The 26,598-nt window shown below is 34.8% G+C and overlaps 1 protein-coding gene across 1 annotated transcript in view; it reads left to right on the top strand.

Annotated features, from left to right (window-relative positions):
• The window catches only part of cdc42 (cell division cycle 42), a 63,064-nt gene extending 39,507 nt beyond the window's left edge, over window positions 1-23,557 (top strand). Inside the window, exons 2-6 of the mRNA XM_028807706.2 lie at window positions 5,133-5,276; window positions 6,172-6,244; window positions 9,451-9,560; window positions 9,734-9,931; window positions 22,306-23,557. Coding sequence (XP_028663539.1) covers window positions 5,172-5,276; window positions 6,172-6,244; window positions 9,451-9,560; window positions 9,734-9,931; window positions 22,306-22,395 — 576 coding nt within the window. The 5' untranslated portion in view covers window positions 5,133-5,171 and the 3' untranslated portion in view covers window positions 22,396-23,557. The remainder of the gene's footprint in view (window positions 1-5,132; window positions 5,277-6,171; window positions 6,245-9,450; window positions 9,561-9,733; window positions 9,932-22,305) is intronic.
• Window positions 23,558-26,598: the final 3,041 nt, after the last annotated feature.

The following is a 26,598-nucleotide window of genomic DNA, read 5'->3' as shown; positions in this document are numbered from 1 at the left end:
ATGTTTATATGGTTATTTTTATATTGTCATGCTTGGGTCACAGATTTGCGCAGAAACACAGGAGGTTGTAGAGAGACAGGAACGTTATTCAAACACTGCAAACAAACATTTGTCTCTTTTTCAAAAGTTTAAACTGTGCTCCATGACAAGACAGAGATGACAGTTCCGTCTCACAATTAAAAGAATGCAAACATATCTTCCTCTTCAAAGCAGTGAAGCAAACAAATCAATATGTCTGTTTGGCTTTTAAGTATGCGAAGCACCGCGGCACAATGCTGTTGAAGGCGGCAGCTCACACCCCCTCCGTCAGGAGCAGACAAAGAGAGAGAGAGGGAGATTTTGTTTTTCAGTCAAAAATCAATACGTGCCCTTCGAGCTTTTAAGTATGCGAAGCACTGTGCAGCATGTCTTTTCAGGAATCAGCTTTACAAAAGATAGCAACGTGAAGATAATCTTTCAGCATTTTTAGACGAGCGTCCGTATCGTCTAGGTGTGCAAACAGCCCCCCTGCTCAATCCCCATACGTCAGGATCACAGATAGTCAGCGCAAGAGAGAGAGAACAGTAAGCCGGGTAGCTTCTCAGCCATCTGCCAATAGCGTCCCTTGTATGAAATCAACTGGGCAAACCAACTGAGGAAGCATGTACCAGAAATTAAAAGACCCATTGTCCGCAGAAATCCGCGATATATATTTAAATATGCTTACATATAAAATCACAATTTAAATGCCCGCTACGCGCTCGTGTTGACTCGGCGACGCCCAGAGCAGAAAGAACGCGCTCCGGCCGCTCCAACCGCGCCATGCGGGGAGTGAGAGAGACGGCAATATCTCACACTCTCTCCCCCCTTAAAGAAATTAAATGGGCGCGAGTGAGACCACTGACCTCCCTCCCTTCTATTAGTTATAGGTTATAGTACGTTCGGCTTATCCATGAGTCCGGCTTATCTATGATACGATTTTATTTTAAAAATTCGTATGATTTTTGGTCTCCGGCTAATACATGAGTCCGGCTTATAGACAAGAACTTAGGGTACTTTATTTTTTAATTTCTCATGCGTTATAGTATGGCTTTTGTAATATGCTCTTTGTTAAAACAACATGTTCTTTATTCAGTAAAAGCAGAGACTTGTGAAGGCGGCATGTCTGAACAAAAGATAAAAATGAACGTGGGAACTATTTATTTCCATATTGTAAGTATTTTTTGCTGTAGTGAAGTGCGCACAGATTTTTTTCTTTGTCATTATTTACATGAGTGTTGATTGTAAGATATTTTCTGCCTGAAATGTGTAGTATGGATTAAACAAAGCATAGAACAACATAACCAGATGCTTCCACTTGCCACATCAGATGGAGGGCAACAGTTTGAGTTTTTAATATGAGTAGCTGCCTGGAAATGTTGTGGAGTTCTGTTTATTTTCTGATGGTTGGATGACAAAAGAAGACTAACGTTTCAGCATTTTGTGTGATATTCTGAGTAAATGTGGTAAATTATCTCAGTATAATAAAAATAATAAGGCAGATGCTAACATTTCAAAAATCTTTTTACTAGGCTATTCATATAGTGAGTTTGAGTTAATCAGTATATTCACATACAAATATAAGTATATATGCTTAGTAGTTGTGTGTGACCTGCTCAATTTGCTTAATCTGTAATGTAGTGCTGGGCGGTATACCAGTTCATACCGAAAACCTTTTTATTTTTTTATGATATGGATTTTTCTTATACCGCAACACCGGTTTAAATTGCCTAAACGACGTTCGGAACGTGGCACAGCGGGAAACTGTTCAAGTGGGGACCCTTTTCACTGCTACACCGCTAAACACAGATTTGTTGCACTAGGGCTCTTTTTCACTGCTACACCACCAAATAGTGGGCGGTAGCATAGGTATGCTGCGTGGTGAAAATGGACAGAGCCGAATAATAGGAGTCACGTCTGTCGCCTGGAGATGCTTTAGTTTTAAAAGGTCAGATGTGTAAATGCTGTTTCTATACTACTGGATAATACTGTAAGCCAAGTTGTACTTGTTTTATTTGTTTTCAATACAGTGTAATGTACCTGGGTACTGTGTAATATTGTGATGACATGTTGACTTTATTCTCGTACTTTGTCATTAAAGTAGAACATCGTAAACTAAACTTCATCGTAAAATGAATATTTAATTTACTAGATTTTCTCAAACCCCGTCATAAGTTATATAGCACATTAAATGCTTTGTGTTGTGTTCCCCAACCCAGTTGTTAATCACTACGCTTCTTAAACTGACTTCTCCGCACTAAGAGGAGACAGCGATCACCATACAGAATCCGTTCACTGTATGATATTCCTGCTCTCTGAAAATTTAGAATGCTAAGATAAATACTTGATATAATTTTCATGATGAAATGCATTAAAGCAGGTATTAAACATGTACGGTAGTGCTGCTCCCTCTCAGTAAGGGGTCCCCAGGTGTATGTTCAGTGTAGAGAACTTTATGGCAGGTGTGACGAGGCTCCGAAAAACTGGATGTATGAATGGGTATCGCACAGGTTTAACTTAAATATTGTTTAAATGTTGGGTTTGTGATAAGGTGGTCGGAGAGACGAACACAGAATTCAATTTGGTGAATACTGTGTAATGCACCTGGGCTTTTGAAGCCTTGAAGTAATAGTGCAACTATTAGTAATAATACAATTATTAATTGTATTGTTATTATTTATTAGTTTAAATATTATGCAGTTTAATGATGGTAAAATTGTTTAAAAAGTTACTTTAATGTGTCAGTGGAAAGAGATTGTTAACATTAACAGAAAGTGTAGTTGTTTTACAAAAAATATTTATTTATTCCTTTTCTAAGACATGTTCAGTGCAATACAACTTTTGACAAGCACTTCTGGATATTTTCCTAAGTCTGAATACCTCTTTGGATGGTTGAAAATATGTTGTCAAAATTATAATTTAAGTTTTTGCAAAATTTGTTAAATAAAAAGGTTTTATATTTTGACTGCATCTGTCATGCAATATGATTTCCTTTTCTTCATTAGTGCCACCCCCTTGAAAAGTATCACTTTATGGGGCAATGCAAACCTGTATTAATACTTGTGTGCACATTAAAATGTTTTTTTTTGTACAATGCTGTTGACAGTGGAATAGGTTATTCTTAGCCAGTAATTGCAGTGGAAAATGTGTTTAACATCCACTCATGCATGGGAAAAAAATACCGTCAAATACCATGAAACCGGGATAATTTAGAAACATACCATGATATAGAATTTTGGTCATACCGCCCACCCCTACTGTAATGTAATATTTTGGATAGATCCTTGTTACATTCAGAATTGACTTGTGTTTTACTGCCATTTTAAACAAATTTGAATTTTTGGTAGAACAGAAAAAAATGACTAATTTTTCAAATTTCCTCAAAAAACTATAATTACTGGAGTAGAATTGTTCTCCCTTAATCATTTTTTGTAGGTAAATGTTTGTTTCTTTTTGGAAGAAGTAGTTAATTCAGTATTAAAAATGTACAATACATATTGTATACCATTTTAAAAATACAGTGATTATAGCTTGTAAAATTATTGATCTTTCACTTATTTACACAAACTTAGAATATACACTGTGACATGTGACTAGTAGGCATTAGTTGTGGGTGCAGTTGATGCACTGGCAATCACAAGTGTCTGTCGGTATCATTTACAGAGTAAAAAATGAGAGCAGTTCTGAAAAACTTGATAGCAAAAAAATACATATTCCATGAATCATATTAACATACTGATACTTTAAAAAGATTTTCTGATTGTAGTGGCTACCGTTCAAACATTTAAAACCTCTCTATAGAGACTATTGCATAAAATAACGTACTTTCCAGACCCAGGCTCATTCTGGGCAGTTAGTGCAAACCAGCTGAAAGAAGCTTCCTTAAATGAAAGCAATTACTTTGCCAATGGTGCCATTTTCACAAAAAGAAATGGTATCACTATATTATTATGCTGTTATATTGATATCTGAATTTCTAATGCATTTGAATATGTGTTACTATTTGGATGTTCAAAATTAAACTAAAATTGATAGTTTTAAGAGATCTGTGAAATTGATTTTTGGGTAGTGTTTTTTTTTTTTTTTTATGTGTAATTATTGGTATGTGGTCAGAACTGTTGACTATGGTGTGACAAAAACAAAGATTTAAATCCAAGAGTTTTCAAGAAGAATGAATTGTTTTGGATTTTTTGGCTTTAAGATGCAAGTAAATATTTGACTAACACATGTATCCATCATTTTCCTTTGCTTATTTTACACCAATCTTTTTATTTTTATAATTTGCTCAGAGTTATAGACAGAAATTGAACTGGCAACCTTTATGTTCCAATGTATTACCCATTGTACCATTCAGCCTACTTTGTTGTTTATACAGTAGATAGCATTTTTCACAGGTACACATATTTGGCTGTTGTACCATTGACCTTTTAATGCAGTTATTGGGAATCCTTGTTGAGGGTTGCAAGACCCATTTCGCAAAGTTTATTATACACTATGGGATAGTAAAAAGGCATGGAACTTTGTAAGGAGGGCAGTGTCTGCTTAAAATTGAAATTGTTCAATATATCATATGAGAGAAGATAGACATAACTCCCATTAAATATATAAAGAGGCTTTGGTGCCCAATACACATGGTTTCAAACTGCTGTCTAACAAAAACACTGCAATAATATTTCCCCTCTTTTTCTGTATATTATATAGTACTTTTCTCTAGTTACTTGGTTGCTGTGAAAGTCTAAGTGCAATACTGTATGCTATGTTAAAGTAGACGAACTCAAAACCTGTTCAGTTTGTCATCCACACAAATTTGTTTAGAGCAATGCTACAAATATATTAATGGGCCCCGAATGAATCATTAATTTGCTGTGAAATGCAAATATAGGTGTGACTAATATAAGTTTCAAGTAGATGGAAACAACTTGTATTCTTTTATAGAGCATTTAGTGTTGCTCTTCAAATGAAAAGGAAAAAAAAAGATGGGCTATTTGGCTTTCCTTGTACAAAGCTAACGAGGGAGCTCAAAGTCAATCAAAGCTAATTGATTCATAAAGATTACAAACAGTTGATTGACAGGCAGTTACAATTGTATAATTTTTTTTTCCCTCCTGCCCCAGGTATTGAATGAGAGTGGTTGATTCTACCTGGGAGTGACTATGCAGACGATTAAATGTGTTGTGGTGGGTGATGGTGCTGTTGGTAAAACATGTCTCTTGATTTCTTACACAACCAACAAATTCCCTTCTGAATATGTACCCACGGTAAGTTTAATTGATGAAATATTACCATTTTATTAGAGCATAGTGTATTTTTTTTTCATATAAACAAAATGTCAGAGTAGCTACTTAAAATAATTTCCCTTGGTTCCGGTTTATGGTTGGTTGTCAGTGCTACTTATGTGCAATGTTTAGCATAATTGGGAAGAAACACTTTTAAATTCTCTTTCAAAGACAGCTTAAAATTTTTGTAATATTGAGGATATTCATATCTCGAAGATATGTGACAGATTTTTGCACTACTAGTTCATATTTGGCATGTCTATCAAATAGCAGTGTAGCTGTTTTGGAAAATTCCAAGTTGGTGTGTGCAGTACAACATTGTGCTGTACTACAGTTTAGTATACACATTCTTTGGAATGCATTCATATATTCCATGTGGAGGTTTGGGTTGTTTTCCAAGGTGTCTCTGGTCAGACAAAGCTATGTATATTCATTTCTGCACATGAGGTTAGCTATAATTAAAATTCTTTCAAAATGTAACATTTTTATGAATGTGGAAACAAAATTATAGGAAGTATAGGAAAGTTGCAAAATACTTCATAATGGTTAGGGTAATAAATAAACACCAGAATACCCAATTTATAGATCTTTAAAGAAGGAGCTTTTAGGCCACAGCAACTGCTAGTTTATACTGCATCTAAGAGTTTAATTGGAAACTAATTTGTTTTTGCCAAAACTTTTGCTTAGTCAGATTGTCAGTGGTTGTAGCCACCGCTATTAAATAGGTTTTGTAGCACAGGAGACATCCGTATGTAAAATATACTCCATATAGAATGCATCTGTTTGTATATCAAAATAAAATAGCTTTATGTACATAACTATTTTTTTTTGTCTTTTTTTCTCACTTATTTTTGCTTTCTTCTCTTTATCTATTTAGGTCTTTGATAATTATGCTGTGACAGTTATGATTGGTGGTGAGCCATACACCTTAGGGTTATTTGATACCGCAGGTAGGTTGCCAGATTTCACAAATTCTGTATCTCAGACAATAATTTTGAAACCGTTTGTTATTTTCTAATTTGTGATTCATAGAGAATACTTTAAGTGACAACTAAAGGATGTTAGTCCTTTATTTCCAAAGCTTCAGTTATGTGTAGTACATTTAGAAAATTAAGCCTTCTTTATGTTGTGTGTTTATTAAAAAAATTCAAGCATGGCATGTTTCATTTGATAGGAATTTACTATTTATCATGTTCTAAAAAACATATTACTATTTCAGGATTAGTGCTGTTGTTATGTCCTTACTGGTTTCTGTGATTTTATTTGGTATAACTGAGACTGTTCTCATTTTGTCTTATTCAGCTTTTCCTGTATGTATGAATGTTATATAAACCTGTCATTTGTTTAGCAAGAATTTTGCCATTTTTTCCTTACAGGTGATTTTTTTAAAATACTTATTAAAAATCCTTTTGAATTATACATAATGTTGTATATGATGATTCTGATTGAAGGTGGCTTTAATTTTAGTCACAAGAACAGCATTGCTGGTTTTGTATGATTTGTATAACAATCTTTTGAACTCTGGGACATGTTTAAGAAAATGGAGCAAAAATTACACCCACACTCAGTTTCTTTCTTTTGGTTTTATGATACTTTGGCACTTTAATCTATTTATAAATGCTACGAAGCAAACTGAATCTAAGCAAATAACAGTTCCCAGTTTCAATCGATCTTGAGTCTGTGGATAACTTTTGATTCAAGGCAGTCGGATATAGTGTTGGATTAGTACTTAAATTTTGACTATAATATTGATACCAGCTTATAGACCTCAATGCCAGTAACAAATAACTCCTCTCATTTGTGCTTTTCGTTCATTTTGAGAGTGCAGAAGAGCAAACTAAAGTTTAAGTAATAGTGTTGCACTGACAATCTCAGACTGTTGAATTAATTTTGAATACAGTGTTTTCCAGGTTAGGACAACTAGCTAAATAAGAGATTTTTTTTGTTTAAAGTGAAACCTCTTTCCTGTCTTAGCAGTAACTGTTGTTTTTTTTTGTTTTTTTTTAAGCAACTTATGTGTCATGAATGAGTTTCATGGTAGTGTTAGCTGGACTGTTGTATGAGAATGGAAATGTGTTGTGGCGTTTGGTTGTCATAAGCACTAACTGTGATTTCAGTGTTGGATTAACTTAATCGTAGGTTATGTTAAGGCTGCCAGGTTATAATCAGTATAATTTAAGCAGCCCTCTACAGAAATACAATAGACCAGCAATGTATTATAAAAGCAAATATGTAAATGGCATTACCTTTGAAAGAAAATAATGGTATTGCTACAGAACTTAGTTTAAACAGTTGTACAGGAATAATCCACTTTTTCCACTGTGTTGTATGGTGCTGTTACAGTTTCTCATTGTGGTTCCAAATACTATGAGAGAGGTCTCTTTGTATGCCAGATTTCAGTAAATTGCCCTCTTAGTTTAAAAGCTAACTTTGATTCAGTCTGCTTGACCTTTCATTGTCATTAAATTTGTATATTTGTATTCCCATAGTTTTGCTAGTAAAGTTAAACATGGAATGCAGTTGCAGGAGGCACTTCTGGGATTAGTTAGAAGTTGTATATATTATGAAGAAAACTATGGGACAGGGCCATTCTAGTATTCTTGGATCATTTTTTTTCATTTTATGGGCGATGCACTGTTTATTCAACAGTGTTCATTACGACTTCCATCCAGTACAGTGATTTGTATATAGTTTTTTTTTTTTTTTTTTTAACAAGTCAGTTGTGTTAAAAATTGAATTAATATTTTTTCAGACTATACAAGTATCTTGTTCATTATTTTTCAGTGTATAAGAAGTAAGTGAAACATAATTACACATTGAAAGTGTGTAAATATATTTTGATTAATTTCCACCCTGCCAAAACTATGTACAATTAATGAAACGTGCAGTTTGATCCAAAGTATCCAAACTGAACAGACATAATTCAGAGTAATGTAATTGTAAGTGAATCAGGGTTGGGGTCAATTCAGGAATTGTCTCGGCAATTCCAATTCAAACCAGGAAATGGAATTGAAATTCAACAACTACAGGAAACTGAATTGGAATTGAATTGGAGTTTCAGGAAGTGGAATTCAGTTCAATGAAACTCTCCTGAATTCCATTTATTGCTGTTTCTGAGCATTTATTCATGATTATATGTAGGGACATACATGTGAACTTTATATACATTTTTAGCAAAGAGATCACAGCTACATTTTCACCCCTGATAGCAAAACCAAAAATATTTTATATCAAGAGGCCCACAGATACAAAAGCTATCAATATAAATTCTTCTCAATACAAATTATTACTTTTTTTTTTTTTTAAATAAATTGCTTTTTCCTGTTTCACTACTATGCGGGCAGATCCATTGGGGACAACTAGTAGGTTATGAACCTTCACCTTGCATGGAATTCAAGGAAACTTTTTTTAATCTTGTTTATAAAAATGTTGTTAGGGACATTAATGTACAGAGTGATTAATAATAATTTATGTACTGTGGACTATTACAAAGAGCAATTTCTTGTTAAACATTTGATTTCTAGCTGTTTCAAAAGAATTACTATGTAAAAATTAATACAAAACACACAGGCTTTATAATTGGCACATTTTATTTATTATTGCAACCTATGGATTATGAAGTTAGTTTATGTAGAGTTTTGAATGTAGTTATGTCCATGCCATAGTCACTTGAATGTTGGTATTAAAGTTAATGTGGATATACCCATTTGGTAACATTATTCCCTTCCAGGGTTTATCCAGTTCTGATAATCTGTTGATTGTCACAAAGCACTTTTTATAGAATCTTTACTATTTTTGCAACTAATATTTCTGCTAAATAACCTTGTAATACTTTGCTACTGCATCTTCTGATAGATGTAATATTTTAAGGGTTAACATTAAATTAATGGAGCAAACCTCACATTATAATTCATGTCTGCCCATAAAGCTTATGTTTTACATGTACATTTTCATGAGTAAATGGCTCTTTGGAACCATTTTCTCCTCTCCACCTTATTACTCACTTTCGGTTCCATGTCATATGGGCATAATGAACACTTTTTTTTTTCACTCAGTTCACAGTTACTATTCTCTTGTACCATATTAATAACATGGCTTTGCGAATGATGTTTCATGGTTTATAAAATAAAGGTTAATCTCTTTCACTTATCAACAGGTCAGGAAGATTATGATAGGTTACGACCTCTCAGCTACCCACAGACGGACGTTTTCCTGGTGTGCTTTTCTGTTGTTTCCCCATCTTCATTTGAAAATGTTAAGGAAAAGGTTCGGAAATTTCATATTACTTGATAAATTCATAATCCGTGTTGCCTAATAAAATGAAGTTTCACCAACTAAATTTAATTTTTTTTTTCTCTTTAACACTTTTCTTACATGTTAAATAACCTTATTCTGGTTTATATAAATGTTCGTTTTTCATTTTTAATTTCCTCAAACAGTGGGTACCAGAAATAACTCACCACTGTCCAAAGACTCCATTCCTGCTGGTTGGGACTCAAATTGACTTGAGAGATGATCCTTCAACAATTGAGAAACTTGCCAAGAACAAACAAAAACCTATTACTCCTGAAACTGCAGAAAAGCTGGCCAGGGACCTGAAAGCGGTTAAATATGTGGAGTGCTCTGCTCTCACACAGGTAGGAGCTTTCTGTGTCCTTATAAATTATTTTATTAAGCAGGTTCTTGGTGTTCTTACTAGATTTAGCATTTCTAAGGTCAATTTTGTTACCATTTAATCTTTGTTTTTCTAGCATTGATTTTATTAGATACCCGAAGACAAGGAGGTTGGTGGTTTTTAAGGTTCACTGATAGTGGAGTGGAAAATTGAAGATAGCTGTTTGTTCATTTTTTGAAAACAAGAAAGTGGAGGCATGAAAAATTTGTTTAATTTGATGAATGGAACATACTTGTGAATGCTGTATAAATTTATTTAAATTTCAGTGTGTGAAACTCAACTTCAGTTTTAGAAAAACCCAAAACTATGTAGGTTTATGTGAATTTCCCCTTGGGATTAATAAAGTATCTATCTATCTGGATATAACTAACAGATTATGTTTTATACGGGAATTAAGAATGAGCACAACTTTTTTTTTTTTTACTATCATTAAATTAATAATAATCACTTAAAGAATGGAAATTTCTCAATTAATGAGACAGGTAATTAATGTGTAATTAGAAATATAATTTAGTTTTACATTTAAACATCAGGATTGTACATTCTTGTTTGCATTTTGAGATGAAGTACAGATCAGCTTACATAACACCATGAAAATAAGATTTGTACTAGACTAAATCTTTCAAGGTTTATTCAAGCTCTTCACAGAACCTCATGAAATTAGTTTGTGTCCAGTGTAAACTTTGTTTCTTCTATACAGTATCTATTTAAAAACTGTACTTTGTCAAGAAGGTTTAATGTAATCACTTCAAGACATTTTAACCTGAAATACATTCTGCTGCAGAAAAAAATGATCTTGTTGTACACATAATAAATAAACAATGCAGTTCTATAAGCATTGTGTTTTCTGCTAAATGCTTATACGGAGAAAGAGAAGGAAGAAACACATGTTTAATACATGTTTAACTGTGTATGTGCTGTACATACAGTAAGTACAATACAGTATCATGTGTATCAGAATGCTGCTGGTTGTTCTGTTCATTGGATTTTGCCAATGTTTTCAAATTTGAGACGGAACTATAAAATATTCTGATGGAAAAAAGAAATGCAACATTTTCTGGAATCAGAAAACTACAGTTATAGCTTGTTCACTTTCACACAAGTCACGTTTTTTTCCTCTCTGACCAGCAATGCCTGCCGCTTGTGCAGTGAGACATTACTACTATGTAAATACACTAAAGCTCATTAGGTGCACTTTTATCTAGAAAGGTTTATGTAGAACAATTCCTGATTAATTCACCTATACAAAGTTCTTATCACCACCAAATTACCATACCAGAGCCAGCCAGGACTAACACATCAGACTGGTGGTTCTGAGGGATCATTTCAGGTCTGATCACATACTGATGCAGAAACTGTTGGCAGATTCCATATCCCCATTAGTAACAGGACAAAGAGGGACAGACAGGCTTTGTGTAGCTGCTTTTAGAACATGGTGACTTGTCAGAGGCCCTCTGCACCTACCTTGTAGATATCTTGCCTTATAGCAGGGCAGGCCCTGTGCCACTGCTGTGGTAACAGCAATCCTAAGGAATGCTGATGTGTATGTGCTGCCTTGGTTTAACTTTGCTTGTGACCATCATCTGATAGTAACATCCAGAGATGTAACCCTCTTAACTGGGAGTGAGCAGAAACTTTGTCAGGCCTTCTGCAGGAATGGGATAACATCTCACAAATGCAGGGCTCATTGACTCTGCACCAGAGATTTTAAGGAGCGTTGGCCGCAAGAGGTGAACACTTGAGGAAATGAAGGATTGCAAAATGGCTGCTATTACTGTTAACAGTTGGTTACGTGTTCATGGTTTTTTTTTTGTTTTGTAGTGCTCTTTTTATTTCATATTGTTGTTGTCTTTTTTCCATCAGTTGTTTGTCTTCTGTATATTCCTTAGTAAAGTCTGGCCTTGAATGTAAGTTGTTTGCCATTGCGAGTTATTTTATTTTATTTTAATAGATAAATGTTTTAGTATAAATTAAGGCATTAAAACATTTATCTAATAATTATTTGGATTCTTATGGTATATTTAATTATCTGATAATTGCTTTTAATGTCATAGAACAGGTTGAAATACTACTTGTATTGCTTACTTTTCTGGCTTTAAGAACATGTAACTAATGTGTCATCTAGTTCAGCATAAACAGAGAGTAATTTAAGTCTGGGTGGCCATGAAGTGAAATATAACTTTTTCAAGTAATAAAAAGCAATACTCGACTAAAATCTAAATATGCTGAAGTGGCTGAGATTTTTACATCCATGTTATTTTTTTGATGGCCTCCAGTAATGTAATGTACAGGTATACATGCCCTATATTCAACTACATTTGATAGAAAAGCAAGTTAACCTAAAGTCATTTTCTTTTCCTCAATTCATTAGTGTCTGTCTTATAACTGTGTGTGTGTATGCGCGTGCGCGTGTGCGTGTATATATATATATAATATAATATAATCTCTACCACCATCCTGAACCATTGATACAAGGCAGGATGGATCCATCCTTTCATGTTGTTGATGCCACATTCTGATCCCACCATCTGAATGTCGCACCAGAAATCAAGACTCATTTGGCAATGTTTTGCCAATCTTCTGTTGTCCAATTTTGTTGCGCCTGTGTGAATTGTAACCTCAGTTGGCTGTTCTTAGCTGACAGGAGCGGCATGCGGTGGCGTCTCCTGCTGCTATAGCCCATCTGCTTCAAATTTCGACATGTTGTGTATTCAGAGATGTTCATCTGCATACATTGGTTGTAATGCAGGGTTATTTGAGTTACTGTTGCCTTTTTGTCAGCTCAGACCAGTCTGGCCATTCTCCTCTGACTTCTGCCATCAACAAGGAATTTTTGCCCACAGAACTGCCGCTCACTGGATATTTTCCCCTTTTCATACCATTCTCTGTAAATCCTAGAGATGGTTGTGCATGAAAATCCCATTAGATGAGCAGTTTCTGAAATATTCAGACCAGACTGTCTGGCACCAACAAACATAACATGTTCAAAGTCACTTAAATCACCATTTTTCCTTATTCTGATGCTCAGTTTGAACTTCAGCAGGTCGTCTTTACAATGTGTACATGCCTAAATGCATTGAGTTGCTGCCATGTGATTGGCTGATTAGAAAGTTGTGTTAAACAAGCAGTTGAACAGGTGTACCTAATAAAGAGGCCAGTGAGTGTATATGTGTATATATGTGTGTGTATGTATGTTTTGCTTTATTGAGATTTGAAAAACTACAAGTTGCGTACAACTGTTAATTCACCTCTTTGCTCACCCACTTAATAAAATTCAGTCATAGTAAGTTGAAGCCTTTCCCCAAAAAGGCCAACCATTCTTTATTATCTGAACTGTATAGTCTCCACTTGAACAACAGTAAACCACAATGAAAATACTAAATCTGACAATTAATGAAATTTTTTTCCTCATTTTTTAAGCTTTTAGTTTCAAAGCTGTTAGGTTATTTTTATAAATAAAAAGTAAAGCATCTTTCTTAGTAAGCTTATTACATGTACCACAGATGATTTCAAATAAAGTATATGAATAGATTTTTTTAACAAAGCCAAATATAAAACAAGGAGGCATAAGTTTGTGACCTCTTCAGTTTATGGAAAGTTTGGTTTAAAATGGGGCAGTAACATTAGCTAAGAGTGTGTGTTTCCAGAATTGCAGTGTTCTGATTTACCTCAAGTGAAGAAACATTTTGAAAGTGTTAATTTGCAATATATATCTTTAGTTCTTTTTATTTGATCATGTGTAATTTTTATTTTTATAGCAGTATAGTATACCATTTATAATAGCATGTCTTGCCTTGTGTCTAGTGAGGGATAACTGTTCGGTGACTTTGTTCAATAATTTTTACATGTTTATCTAAAGGAACTAGATTAATATAATTTTGATCCACATAGGCAAAGATTTGTTGTGAATTTCTGTTATGTATCTACAGTATTGAGCTTGATACAGTCATATGGAAAGGTTTGGGAACCCCTCTCAGCCTGCATAATAATGTACTCTACTTTCAACAAAAAAAGATAACAGTGGTATGTCTTTAATTTCCTAGGAACATCTGAGTACTGGGGTGTTTTTTCCGAACAAAGTTTTGTAGTGAAGTAGTATTTAGTTGTATAAAATTAAATCAAATGTGAAAAACTGGCTGTGCAAAAATTTGGGTCCCCTTGTAATTTTGCTGATTTAAATGAATGTAACTGCTCAATGCTGATTACTTGCAACACCAAATTGGTTGGATTAGCTCGTTAAGCCTTGAACTTCATAGACAGGTGTGTCCAATCATGAGAAAAGGTATTTAAGGTGGTCAATTGCAAGTTGTGCTTCCCTTTGAGTCTCCTCTGAAGAGTGACAGCATGGGATCCTCAAAGCAACTCTCAAAAGATCTGAAAACAAAGATTGTCCAGTATCATGGTTTAGAGGAAGGCTACAAAAAGCTATCTCAGAGGTTTAAACTGTCAGTTTCAACTGTAAGGAATGTAATCAGGAAATGGAAGGCCACAGGCACAGTTGCTGTTAAACCCAGGTCTGGCAGGCCAAGAAAAATACAGGAGCGGCATATGCATAGGATTGTGAGAATGGTTACAGACAACCCACAGATCACCTCCAAAGATGTGCAAGAACATTTTGTTGTATCTGTACATCGTTCTACAATTCAGCGCAATTTGCACAAAGAACATCTGTATGGCAGGGTGATGAGAAAGAAGCCCTTTCTGCACTCACGCCACTAACAAGTCGCTTGTTGTATGCAAATGCTCATTTAGACAAGCCAGATTAATTTTGGAACAAAGTGTTTTGTACTGATGAGAAAAAAATTGAGTTATTTGGTCATAACAAAAAGCTCTTTGCATGGCAGAAGAAGAACACCACATTCCAAGAAAAACACCTGCTACCTACTGTCAAATTTGGTGGAGGTTCCATCATGCTGTGGGGCTGTGTAGCTAGTTCATTATTCAGGATAATGTTCAAGCATCAGTCACAAAGGTGAAGTTACGCAGAGGCTGGATATTCCAACAAGACAAATGACCCAAGTACAATGTTCTGGAATGGCAATCACAGTCCCCTGATTTCAATATCCTCCAAAATCTATGGGATGATTTGAAGCAGGCTGTCCATGCTCGGCAGCCATCAAATTGAACTGAACTGGAGAGATTTTGTATGGAAGAATGGTCAAAAATACCTCCATCCAGAATCCAGACACTCATCAAAGGCTATAGGAGGCGTCTAGAGGCTGTTATATTTGCAAAAGGAGGCTCAACTAAGTATTGATGTAATATCTCTGTTGGGGTGCCCAAATTTATGCACCTGTCTAATTTTGTTTTGATGCATATTGCATATTTTCTGTTAGTCCAATAAACTTAATGTCACTGCTAAAATACTACTGTTTCCATAAGGCATGTCGTATATTAAAAGGAAGTTGCTACTTTGAAAGTAGGGGTTCCCAATCTTTTTCATATGACTGTATAAATATATAAAAGTATTAAGAAAAATGTCTTGATTCGAAATTGATTTCAGCTTCTCATTGTAGATGTGTTGGTCTAAAATACAATTTTAATCGACAGATATTTGATGCATGTTTTTTGTGTTTTTTTTTTGTGGCACAGTTTACTTTGTGCAAATCCCAGACAACACACAAAGCTATAAGTTGGGTGAGCAGAGAATGTTTGTAATTTAGTTTAGGTTTAGAAGGCATGCTTGATCTACATCCAGTATGATAGTACAGTCAGTGTCTTAATATAACCTATTAAAAATACTCCAGGCTTTATTAAGGCACCTGCTTTAAAATACCATCCTTCTGCTTTAATTTCCTGCAGGTAAAGTCCATACAGTTCAATATTAGTCTTTTGATGCATCTCTGAAAATCATGAACCATGTTAGACATCTCTATCAGAGTATGTTGTTTGTTTGTGTTGTATTTCTAAAGCTAACCTGTTTGCCTTTGCTTAACTTGAATTCTATTCTTGATGGTGCTAATTGAATACCTGGGAACCCTTTTTGAGAACATTTTAAATTGGTTTGGATATTTCAAATAGAGTGTTTTAATCCTAGCTGTTTAAATCTAGTTTCCTAGAAAACGTCTTTCTTTAAATTGTTTTTGAGGTCATAGATAACAAAAATTAACTTTTTTCGTGACCTTTTTATAAATCTAAGTGCTTAGATATTGTACTATTAATTGCCTGAGATGATGTTTGAGGTTGGTAAACCTAATCCTTAAAATGTTTTTTTTTCTTTTAAACTCTCATTGCTTTTATTGTGCACTAAAAAAAGTTGTTTTCCTTTTATTAAGGAAGTAGCTTTATAACTTTAAACAGTTTAACTTCTCTTGCAAAAATAATGACTGAAGCTGCTGAACAGAGTTTGTGGTTTTCCCCATTGAATAATTTAGTTAAGGTAGAATAAACCAGCAATATCTAGCTGGTAGAACTAAAGAGCAAGAGTAGTAAGCCAATACAAACAAGAAGAAAATGCAACCCATTCTTAATCCCCTACAAATTTGTTCTCATGTACATTTACATACTGCTGTGCTTAACATCAGAGTCATGAGAACAGCAACAAAAAAATCCTAAAGATATCTCTAGGCCAGGGACTGCTAAAACCACAAAATATCTTCATGAATACACCGTTCATTTGTACTGTTGGACTAACTTAGCTGACTATTAACATTTATAATAACATGTTTCTTATAGTGAACCTTTTGTGTGAAGTGTTAGGGACATTTCGTTTGTTTTCGTTTATGATAAAGACTGTAAATAGCTTTTTATGGCTTTTTACTTTTATTCTCTTCCTTTTTTTGCTGTAGTCTCTAATGCGTTGCTGCAAAACTTGGTCGGTCCCCAGTTATTCAGAGGCATCTCAAGTGCTTTGTTTAATTTGCTTGCTCTCTAACCTGTTTGACCTCTAACCTTGGTGCTGTTCTCTTCCCTTTCCCCCTCTGTCTTTATAGAGAGGTCTGAAGAATGTATTTGACGAGGCTATCCTAGCTGCTCTTGAGCCGCCTGAAACTCAGAGAAACGGAAGTGCTGTATATTCTAAAAAACAAAAACATATCCGACTCTCTTCTGCGACTTCCTTTTCCCCTTCTGTAGAAAATGACTCTTGACATAAAATAAAATCTAAACAAACTAAAGTTGCAACTTTTAAAATTCCTGTGTCTGCTTCCTATTACCTTCTAAAGAATCTTGCTTTCTTGTAAATGTGTGTTCTTTTCCTTCTTTCAAGGACTATTGCCTGCGTATCTTGCGTCATTTCATACTTGGTTCCCAGAAGAAAACTTTCTTACATTAGTGCAGAATTACAGATTAGTTATTGGAGTTATTTTAAAAAACATGTTTCATTCTGTATTCAAATGTTCCTTGGGGGGTGGTCTTTGTCCACGTTTTAGCAGTGTTCTGCACCTGTAAAGTAAGACATTGATCCAGAGTATTCTCCATATTTCATATCAGTGTGTTTCTTCCTTATTTTTGTACTGTTACTGTTCAATTGAATGTCAGTTCTTTGAGGTCTGAAGCAGGTTGTTTCAGCCTGTTGTTGCTGGCAAAATTAAACTTATTGAGCTGTGTTTGAAAAGGAGATCTGGGAAAATGAAATTACAATTTTTTTAAACTTGTAAAAGTGGTTTGTGAAATGAAATAAATAAAGGAAAAGTGAAATGCCATTACTTGTTTGTACTAAGGTGTTTTCCTTCCTTTTCTTTGCAGAGATTTAAATAGTAATAGAACTGTCTTATAAATTAACCAGTTTTACTTAACATAGCACAAAGTTATTCTTGATGACTGAGACTAAAACATTGTGGATGCTTCCTTTACTCATTGCGCTGACCTGTAATTTCAGGTCCAATGTCCATGTTCAGAGTACATGTCAGTGTAGTGATTATTTGATCATTCTCCTGTATAGGTACCTTTTGGTACAATCTGAACTGATTTAAATATTAAGTTGCAAATATGAATTGTTAAAATTGTTTTATTTGAACAAGATTTATTTTGTAGAATAGAATTTCTTAATCTATCCATTACATTCTGTGTACTGTAGTTATTACTTAATGTGGTGAACTCTTACTTGCAAAGTTAATATTGAGTTTTATTTTTAATAAACACACGTATTGAGGAATGCTATTGTGCATTTTAGATCTGAAAGTGATGAGCATTAGGGACAAGAAACATATTCTAGATGTTGATCTGCAGCTATAAATTTATGTGGTATTCACATGTACCCTTATCTGGGAATAGTATGATTCTACTTGTGTAACAATTTTTAGCACTTTAAGTATAAGCCTCCTTTATTGTATCTGTACCTCCACTTTCTTGTCTTATATTGTAAAATGTTTTGAATTATGTAAAGATGATTAGATTTAGTATATATATATATATATATATATATATATATATATACATACAAATCTGCTGATCAAAAGCCAAGACCATTTGATTTTGGATTTTGCCAGTTTTTAATGCTGATGACATTGATGCAAAACAGAAATTTTGTGATTATTTATGACTAGTTCTGGAAAGCTATAACCTTGCTATGAGCAAAGCTTAGAAGAAATAGTGACTGCACACTTTAAAATGATCTTGTAAATGGTAGAAAAATACAGTATGTATTATGTGCTAAAATACCTGAGATTTTTGTTTACTGGAAAAAAGTGAGTGAATTGAATTATTATTTCATGTCAGATTATGAAGATGTATATAGTTAATCAAATAGTAGTTCTTTTTAATGTTTGGTTAGAGGAGCTTCATTAGATGATTGCTGTTTACAAAATGCAGTTTTAGCTTCAGTACTCATTATAAATATTACCAGCAAACCCGCAATTCTCAAAAGAATCGCAAATCCAAGAATGGCAATCACTTTCTGTTCCCTCCGATATTTGGAGGGATGAAAAATCATGGAGGGTGGGTGTGTCCTGAGAAAGTTTTCATTTAATTAAATAAACAAACATATTTGTACTAAAGCGGTTTCTTTTTGGAGCTGTGACTCATCTGGTTCTGGTGTTTCAGAAGCGCGTTGTAGACGCCTTCGTTTATTGTTTTTATCCATGCAGTCTCGTTTTTGTTTTTCTATGGCTGTGTCGTTAGCTAGAAGTCATTTACTGACGGCGGCAGATTCGCGTGCTGAAGTGACGATGGTGGCGGACCCAGGCTTGGAGGGGTACATTACTAAAGGAAGGTGGTATACAGTAATCCCTCCTCCATCGCGGGGGTTGCGTTCCAGAGCCACCCGCGAAATAAGAAAATCCACGAAGTAGAAACCATATGTTTATATGGTTATTTTTATATTGTCATGCTTGGGTCACAGATTTGCGCAGAAACACAGGAGGTTGTAGAGAGACAGGAACGTTATTCAAACACTGCAAACAAACATTTGTCTCTTTTTCAAAAGTTTAAACTGTGCTCCATGACAAGACAGAGATGACAGTTCAGTCTCACAAAAGAATGCAAACAAATCAATAGGGCTGTTTGGCTTTTAAGTATGTGAAGCACCGCGGCACAAAGCTGTTGAAGGCGGCAGCTCACACCCCCTCCGTCAGGAGCAGGGAGAGAGAGAGAGACAGATAAAAAAATCAATACGTGCCCTTCGTGCTTTTAAGTATGCGAAGCACCGTGCTGCATGTCGCTTCACGAAGCAGCTGCACAGAAGGTAGCCAACGTGAAGATAATCTTTCAGCATTTTTAGACGAGCGTCCGTATCGTCTAGGTGTGCGAACAGCCCCCCTGCTCAATCCCCCTACGTCAGGATCAGAAAAAGTCAGCGAGAGAGAAAAGTAAGCTGGGTAGCTTCTCAGCCATCTGCCAATAGCGTCCCTTGTATGAAATCAACTGGGCAAACCAACTGAGGAAGCATGTACCAGAAATTAAAAGACCCATTGTCCGCAGAAATCCGCGAACCAGCAAAAAATCTGCGATATATATTTAAATATGCTTACATATAAAATCCGCGATAGAGTGAAGCCGCGAAAGGCGAAGCGCGATATAGCGAGGGATCACTGTATGTGGTGGTGTGGGCGGTCGCGTTCGGGCAGTGGTGGTAGTGTGTACAGCTTGCCTGTGGCCTCTGGCATCTGTGCATATATATTGTACAACTTAGGGTGCACGCTTTATCTCAAGTTTAGTGTACAGGTCGTGTTGTGTCGTTTGGGCGCCACCTACTGACTCTGGGAAGCCTCTGGGTTTGACTCTGGGGCGCAGTGCGCTTCGGTGCGTCTGGCATCCGTGCATATATACAACCTTCATTTAATAATATAGATATGTTTGACAAAACTGCAAAAAATTCTATACAGTGCAGTACAGTGATTATTAGGCTTTAGCCGATATGACTTGACAGATTTAGGCACATTAAGGATCTTAAATGGAAGTGTGGATTTTTTTTTCCCCCCTTCATATGCAACTCGGCAGTAGTTTTTCCCTTTAAACCAGAGGAGGTTGTATTTACCCATTTTGACTTAGGAATTCAGTATGCAGTGTAATCCCCCATTACACTACATTAATTTTACAACATTTAATGGCACAGACTTCATTTACCTTAAACGTAGCAAGTTTGGGATAGGTGTTGCAAACCAGGCTGTGTAGTGTGGTATCCCGATCGACTCAGTCAAAGAAGTTGGCGACTCGTCCCGACAAAATATTTGATTTTGCCTTAAGTAATAAGAGTGTGCAGGAGCTGACAGCCATTGAGCACTCAGCTGGAAATACAATACAGCCCTGCGGAAACGAGGTGTTTTGGACCATGCCAACTGAACAGAGTCTTGTCTGTATGTCTTGTGTAGGTTGTACTGTGACAGAATTAAAAAAGGAAAATAAAAAGGTTGAGACTAGAGATGAACTCAATCATGCCTGGAAAGTCTTTATACAGCACCAGTGCTGGAGGATGCGGTAAGCTCGCTATATGGAAATGTGAAAATGTGCAGAAAAGTCCCTGCCCATTTGTGTAATTCATCATCCCCTGCAATTTCTGGTCATGTAATCTGACATCCTCAAGGCAACAAAATCCTGCAACTGCATTAACAACCAGACATTGTGCAGTGTCAAATTCTCTAAAAACCCCATACCCATCCTTCTTTAAATCTGTAGCTTAATTGTTAACGTTGTAAGGGGGGAAAACTGCTAAGTGTCCTCATCATATAATCACTTTACCATGCTATTATGATTATTCTCTAAATTGTGTATCTTAAAGTGTTTTAAATGTCTCAAAGTCCTTCTTTGCTACTTACTAGCACAGCCTGCCATAAGTGGATCTTCAGTTTTATATAAATTGCCTGCATTAGAAATTGTGCATTATAATTCACAACATACAGCTGGTGTTTTAACTTCTACTGAAAATCTTTATTTACAAAGAATAAAAGGCATAAAATGGTTTTTAAAATTAAAAAAGGAGTTTCTGTCAAGAGCAGTGTAGTAGCTTAAGCCCATTAACATATTTGGTTTTGTACAAGCAGCGTATATAAAACCAGCTTAAGGTATTAACACAGGCTCTTATAAATTTTATAATGAGCCTTTATGTAAAAAAGGCGGATCCTCTCGTTTAATTGCTTGTTTCACATATTAACTATTTTAACCCCTTCACCCTTACTTGAACAAATTTTATTTCAGAAAGTTTTCACTGACAAAAGTAGTCTTTGAATAATGAATAGAGGATATTAAAATAGGTCTGTTGTCAAAAGGTGTGGGAAGTAAGCAGAGTCATCTAGGAAAGCTTGGTTTACAGAAACATATCCCTTGATGAATGTGATATTCATTTTTCTGAGCTACATATGTGTTACTGGGTCTAACAGAGTTGTGAAAACAATCTTTAATTTGACATTTATCTGATGAGATTGTATACTTATTTTTGCCTGCATGTTAAAAAGTTCCATTTTAATCCGGGAATAAAATTAATTTATGAAACTGTGTTAAGGCTAAAATTTAAGTCATGCTTATTTTCTTTGAATAATATTGAAGGTGTGTGCCTGCTGAAAAATACTAAAAATACAAAACTCAATTCATCAGTGTTGTAACAAACATTGGAAAATTGTACAAGTTTTGAAGAATGTTCTATTTATAGCTGACTTTTTTGTTTTTAATCAGACACACTTGTTGCATCTTTTTTGTGCCTTTTCTGAAAATCATTGTGATGTTGTTTTATTAACTTGTTACCATACGCAGAGATTACAAGGAGTAACTATTTACAAGGAGAATATACAACTTTGAAATTTTATAATGCAATATGTTGTTCTTTGATATTTTTCCTTTGAGAACAGAGCTTTAATAATTGTTTCCTAATCTAGCCTAAGAATGATGACACTTTAATTGTTTATATTCTGTATTTTTAAGATTTTTTTTTTTCTGCATGCCTTTACTTTTTTTAATTGTTTTCAGAAAGGACTAAAGAACGTGTTTGATGAAGCAATATTGGCAGCCCTGGAGCCTCCTGAACCCAAGAAGAAACCCAGGTGCGCTCTGCTATGAACCCTGGCCCTCTGTTTTCTCCACAATAAAATGCTGAACCACAGCTTTTACTAAATGAAGAGTGAAAGCATACGACCTGCAATAAAGATAAAAAGAAATTGCCCAGTATGCCCATACTGTACAAGAAGGCACCAAAAGTGTGCTGAGAGTTAGCATCCCCCCCAATGTAACATTGCATTTTTTAATTAATGGTTTATGTATCAAACACTGATCTGTACTTTTTTTTTTTTCTAATTTTTTTTTTCTTCCTCAAGAGCCGCCTGCCGTGATTTTAATATTTTGTAACAGTTGATTGGGATGGGGGGCTAAATGTTAATGTGCTAATGAATCCCGTGTGCCACATTGGAATGTTAAATAGGAATTGCAAATGGTGCACATTGATTACAAGTGTGGAAAGGGGTTTGTAGATTGATAAGACAGACAGAAGCCCAGTACTGTTTTATAAAAAAAAAAAAAAAGCTGGCTTTAAGACTTTAGCAGCCGTTTTTAAATCCACTTCTGGAGAAATGGCATGATATGTTAACTTACTTTTGAGCTTCTTGATTGGGTTGCACAGGGAGATTTCCTTAAATGGAGTTTGACAATAAAACTGTTCCTTGCTGGCCTAAATGGCTTTCCAAGTAAAATCAAGTCACCAGCAGAATATAAATTGTTTTCCTTGTCTTTTTTTCCATCAGCTAAAGAAAAAATAATGTGTGCAGCACTGAGGTAGTTTATTTAAACTCTTCATGTTAAAGCTTGTGAAAAAAAGTGTCATGAGCATGGCACATGCTTCCCAGTATTGAAAGAACAAGCTGCTGTTCCATTGTGGTACCTGGGGTAAAAAGGGATTCCTCAGTACTTGTTGTAATGCATGTGTGCGACATTCAGTTCCTGTGGTTAGATTAATATTAATAATATTGTAAACTGATACAAATTGCTGTTGTAGACTTCAGTGTTATTTTGCATTTTTACCAAAACTATTTTGAAATTTTATTTGGAATTATTTTCTTTTCATAAAATATGCCTTTTCATCTTTCAACATTCTGATCTTGTAACCTCATTTGGGTTTATCCAAGAGTTTTTTTTTTTTTTTCCTTTTTTTTCTTATCTTTATTTCTTCAATTCTTTGTATATGCATTCTTTTCAAAGATATTAAACTTATACCTTAATGAACTTTTAATTTTTTTAATTCATTTTTTTTAATGTTTGATTATGCTATATAAGCATTTATGTTAAGAGCAGACCTAAGCACAAGATATTCATATTGAAGCAAATGCTGACATAGCCTACATATGCCTGGTGTGTATTGCTGTTGGATGTCCAGCTAGGATATGATGCATCTCTGTGAACTATACTGAGAGAAGACATTCTTTTCTCACCACATCAGGTAGGTTAAATTGATTTTTGTAGGTTTTTTTGTCTTTTATTTATTTATCAAAATACATTAAAAAGGGTTTACTTTTTAGATTGCTTGAATCTTTCACATTGTTGATCTATAGTTGTTACAGTACAGTCTTTCCTTTTATGTTTTCTGAATGCCTGTATATTACTCAGAAATATTTATTTCATTCATCTAGATTCTAATAATAATAGATCACTCATGTAATAGTAGTTTAATATTCAGTACTGCTGCATCGACTTTTCAGGGACTTAATCCTTGTTTGATCACTCACATTCAGTTCATGTTCTACCTGTGTTAGATTGGCCTTTCTCTGATTTCCTGTTGTCTCCAAAAGATGTGCTGTTTAGGCTCTGTATCATTTATAGGTAAGGGTGTGTGTGTGTGTTTGTGACCTGTAATGAACATAACAATGACCAAACTCTGAAGTCAATTTTTATGTAAATCGGAATACCAGCCCAGGATCTTTTAACCTTGGTTCTAGTCAGTGCTGTTAACTCCACAGTTAGCTAGTCATACTAATATGAACAGCTAATTGTCATACATGATGAATAACAGACTGACATTTGAGTACCAAACAAAATATACTGTTGGGTATATTGTCTTGTAACCAGTTTTAGTCATTAGTTTACAGAGGTAAAGGAATAATCAAGAATGATTAAACATAAGAGGTGAAAAAATCAAAAAACAAAGTAATTTTTCATGGTACCAGCACATTGATGATAATCTACTGGTGCCTAGTTATGTTAAACTGCAAATCTCAACTTGAAAATACAGTTACATGGAAGCTACAGTATGTCAGTGTTTTTGACACACAAAAATCTTTCTTCAGGGCTTATAAGATTTTCATATTCCAGTTGGAAATACAGCTGTGCAAAACAACTTTCAGAGGAGTTGCATTCAAGTACTGTTATTCATTATTATCACATTAAACTACTTTAACATACTTTTTTATAGTAAAAATTTTATAGACATGAACAGCTTATCATTAATAATAATAGTGTCTAAATAGAAGCCAAACATCCAGACAGCTTAAAGGATAATTTTTTCAACTCGGTTAATATTTTTCATTGAAGGAAATTTATGGTCATTGGTTAAGAATTTATGATTAAAAAAAAAAAAAAAGTTGTTCAACTTTAAAATGACATTGTGGGCATAAGTACAAACATGAAAAGAAATGCCTTCACTTGTCCAGTATTCCCATTTTCAAGACAAGAATATTCTCAAGTATTGATCTATGTCCTGAGAGCAGTGAATCCTTGATGATTTATGAAAATTGGTATATTTTTGTGAGATTCTCCTATTTTAAAAGAATTCAGTCTGTTTTTCTCTTCACTTCTGTACCCCTCTGCAACATCTTTCATTCCCTTGAGGTATGGTTTTGTGTAGCTTGTTATGTTAGTGTTCAGTTGTTGTTTCTGCAGAAACCTTGAATCCAGTTTTAAGAACAGTCCACATCATGGGGGTCATGTGGGACCACCCACCAAATCCTACCAGACATATCTGGCCCCAACATGATCTGTTAAACAGTTTTATATGGACATTCATTTTACTGCATGTTTTTATCCTGTTAAAATATGCATATGACAAATTAACTGAACACAAATTACTGCTTGAAAAATGTGTTATTTTTCCTGGACAACAGTGGACTTTGTTGTATTTTGATTGACTGCTGCAGTTATTCAGTTCTCGTCAAGAACTCTTTAAGTTCAACTGTACTCTGTTAAGTTCAGCGGTTTAATATCTGCCTTTGAATATGTGTGCTTTTAACTAATAACATTATGCACCAGCCTGGTGCTGTTTTATTTGATCTATGGTGTGAAGTGTTGTGCTAGCTAAATTACATTGAGCTGACACTAAGTGCTTAAACTGCATTATTTTAGTAGCCCTGTAGTAGTAGCCTAGGCTGTTAGAGTCACACTTGAATTTGTAAGCTTATATTTATATGTTTGAATTTTCTGATCTTCCATTGTATGACATGGTATATTTTGCGCTGTTATTTGGGATTGCTAAATGCTGAAGCCTTTGCTTATTTTTGGGTGCTTTTTGAGACCTGGCATAATGTAAGACTTTTCTCAGGATTTAGAGGATTATGCTCCTATTTTATACCCACTCGCACACACCCATTTACACTCCCACTTACACTAATTTGGAATCTCCTGTTGGCCTAATATGCATGTGTTTGGGAATGTGGAAGGAAATCCAACATTCACTTGGGGAGAACATGCAAACTCAAACAGTGCCTTCTTACATAAGAGTGACTGACCAATTTGGTATTCACTTTTCTAGTAAATGACATTTCCAGTGCTCATATTATATGGCTGTCTTTCTCAATGCGCTAAATGGCTGCAGACATACATGTCTTTTTGTATTGTTTTACTTCCTTATTTACATGTAAACTCCACCCAAACATTGGCACTGAGCAGACATCTGAACAGAAATGTGCCTGTAACCTAGGAACCTCATGCAAGAATTGGTGCTAAAATGTATTCAATCAAAGTTCCTTTTGTTGTCCTAAATATACCTCCGAAAAGCAGAAATTTTTTTTACTTTTGCAATTCAAGTCCAAGGTATGGTCTTTTTTTATTATTGGAAAAAAAAATACTTTCAAAGAACAGTCACCTTTTTTTAATCATTTAATCTTTCATATGGTACGTTTGATAAAACCATGACATGAAACTATGCAGCCGTTCTTGTATAAATTGTCAGAAAAGGGTGGACTGCTAGACCAGTCCACTCCTTTTTGGTGATTTCTATGTAAAAAGCTGCATCATAAAAGAATACTTTTTGCTCTTAAAATATAAATCAATACTCCCCCTAAA

Source organism: Erpetoichthys calabaricus, chromosome 8 (assembly GCF_900747795.2).
Source record: "Erpetoichthys calabaricus chromosome 8, fErpCal1.3, whole genome shotgun sequence".
NCBI classification, from domain to species: Eukaryota; Metazoa; Chordata; class Cladistia; order Polypteriformes; family Polypteridae; genus Erpetoichthys; species Erpetoichthys calabaricus.
This window is presented reverse-complemented; position numbering and strand designations above follow the sequence as displayed.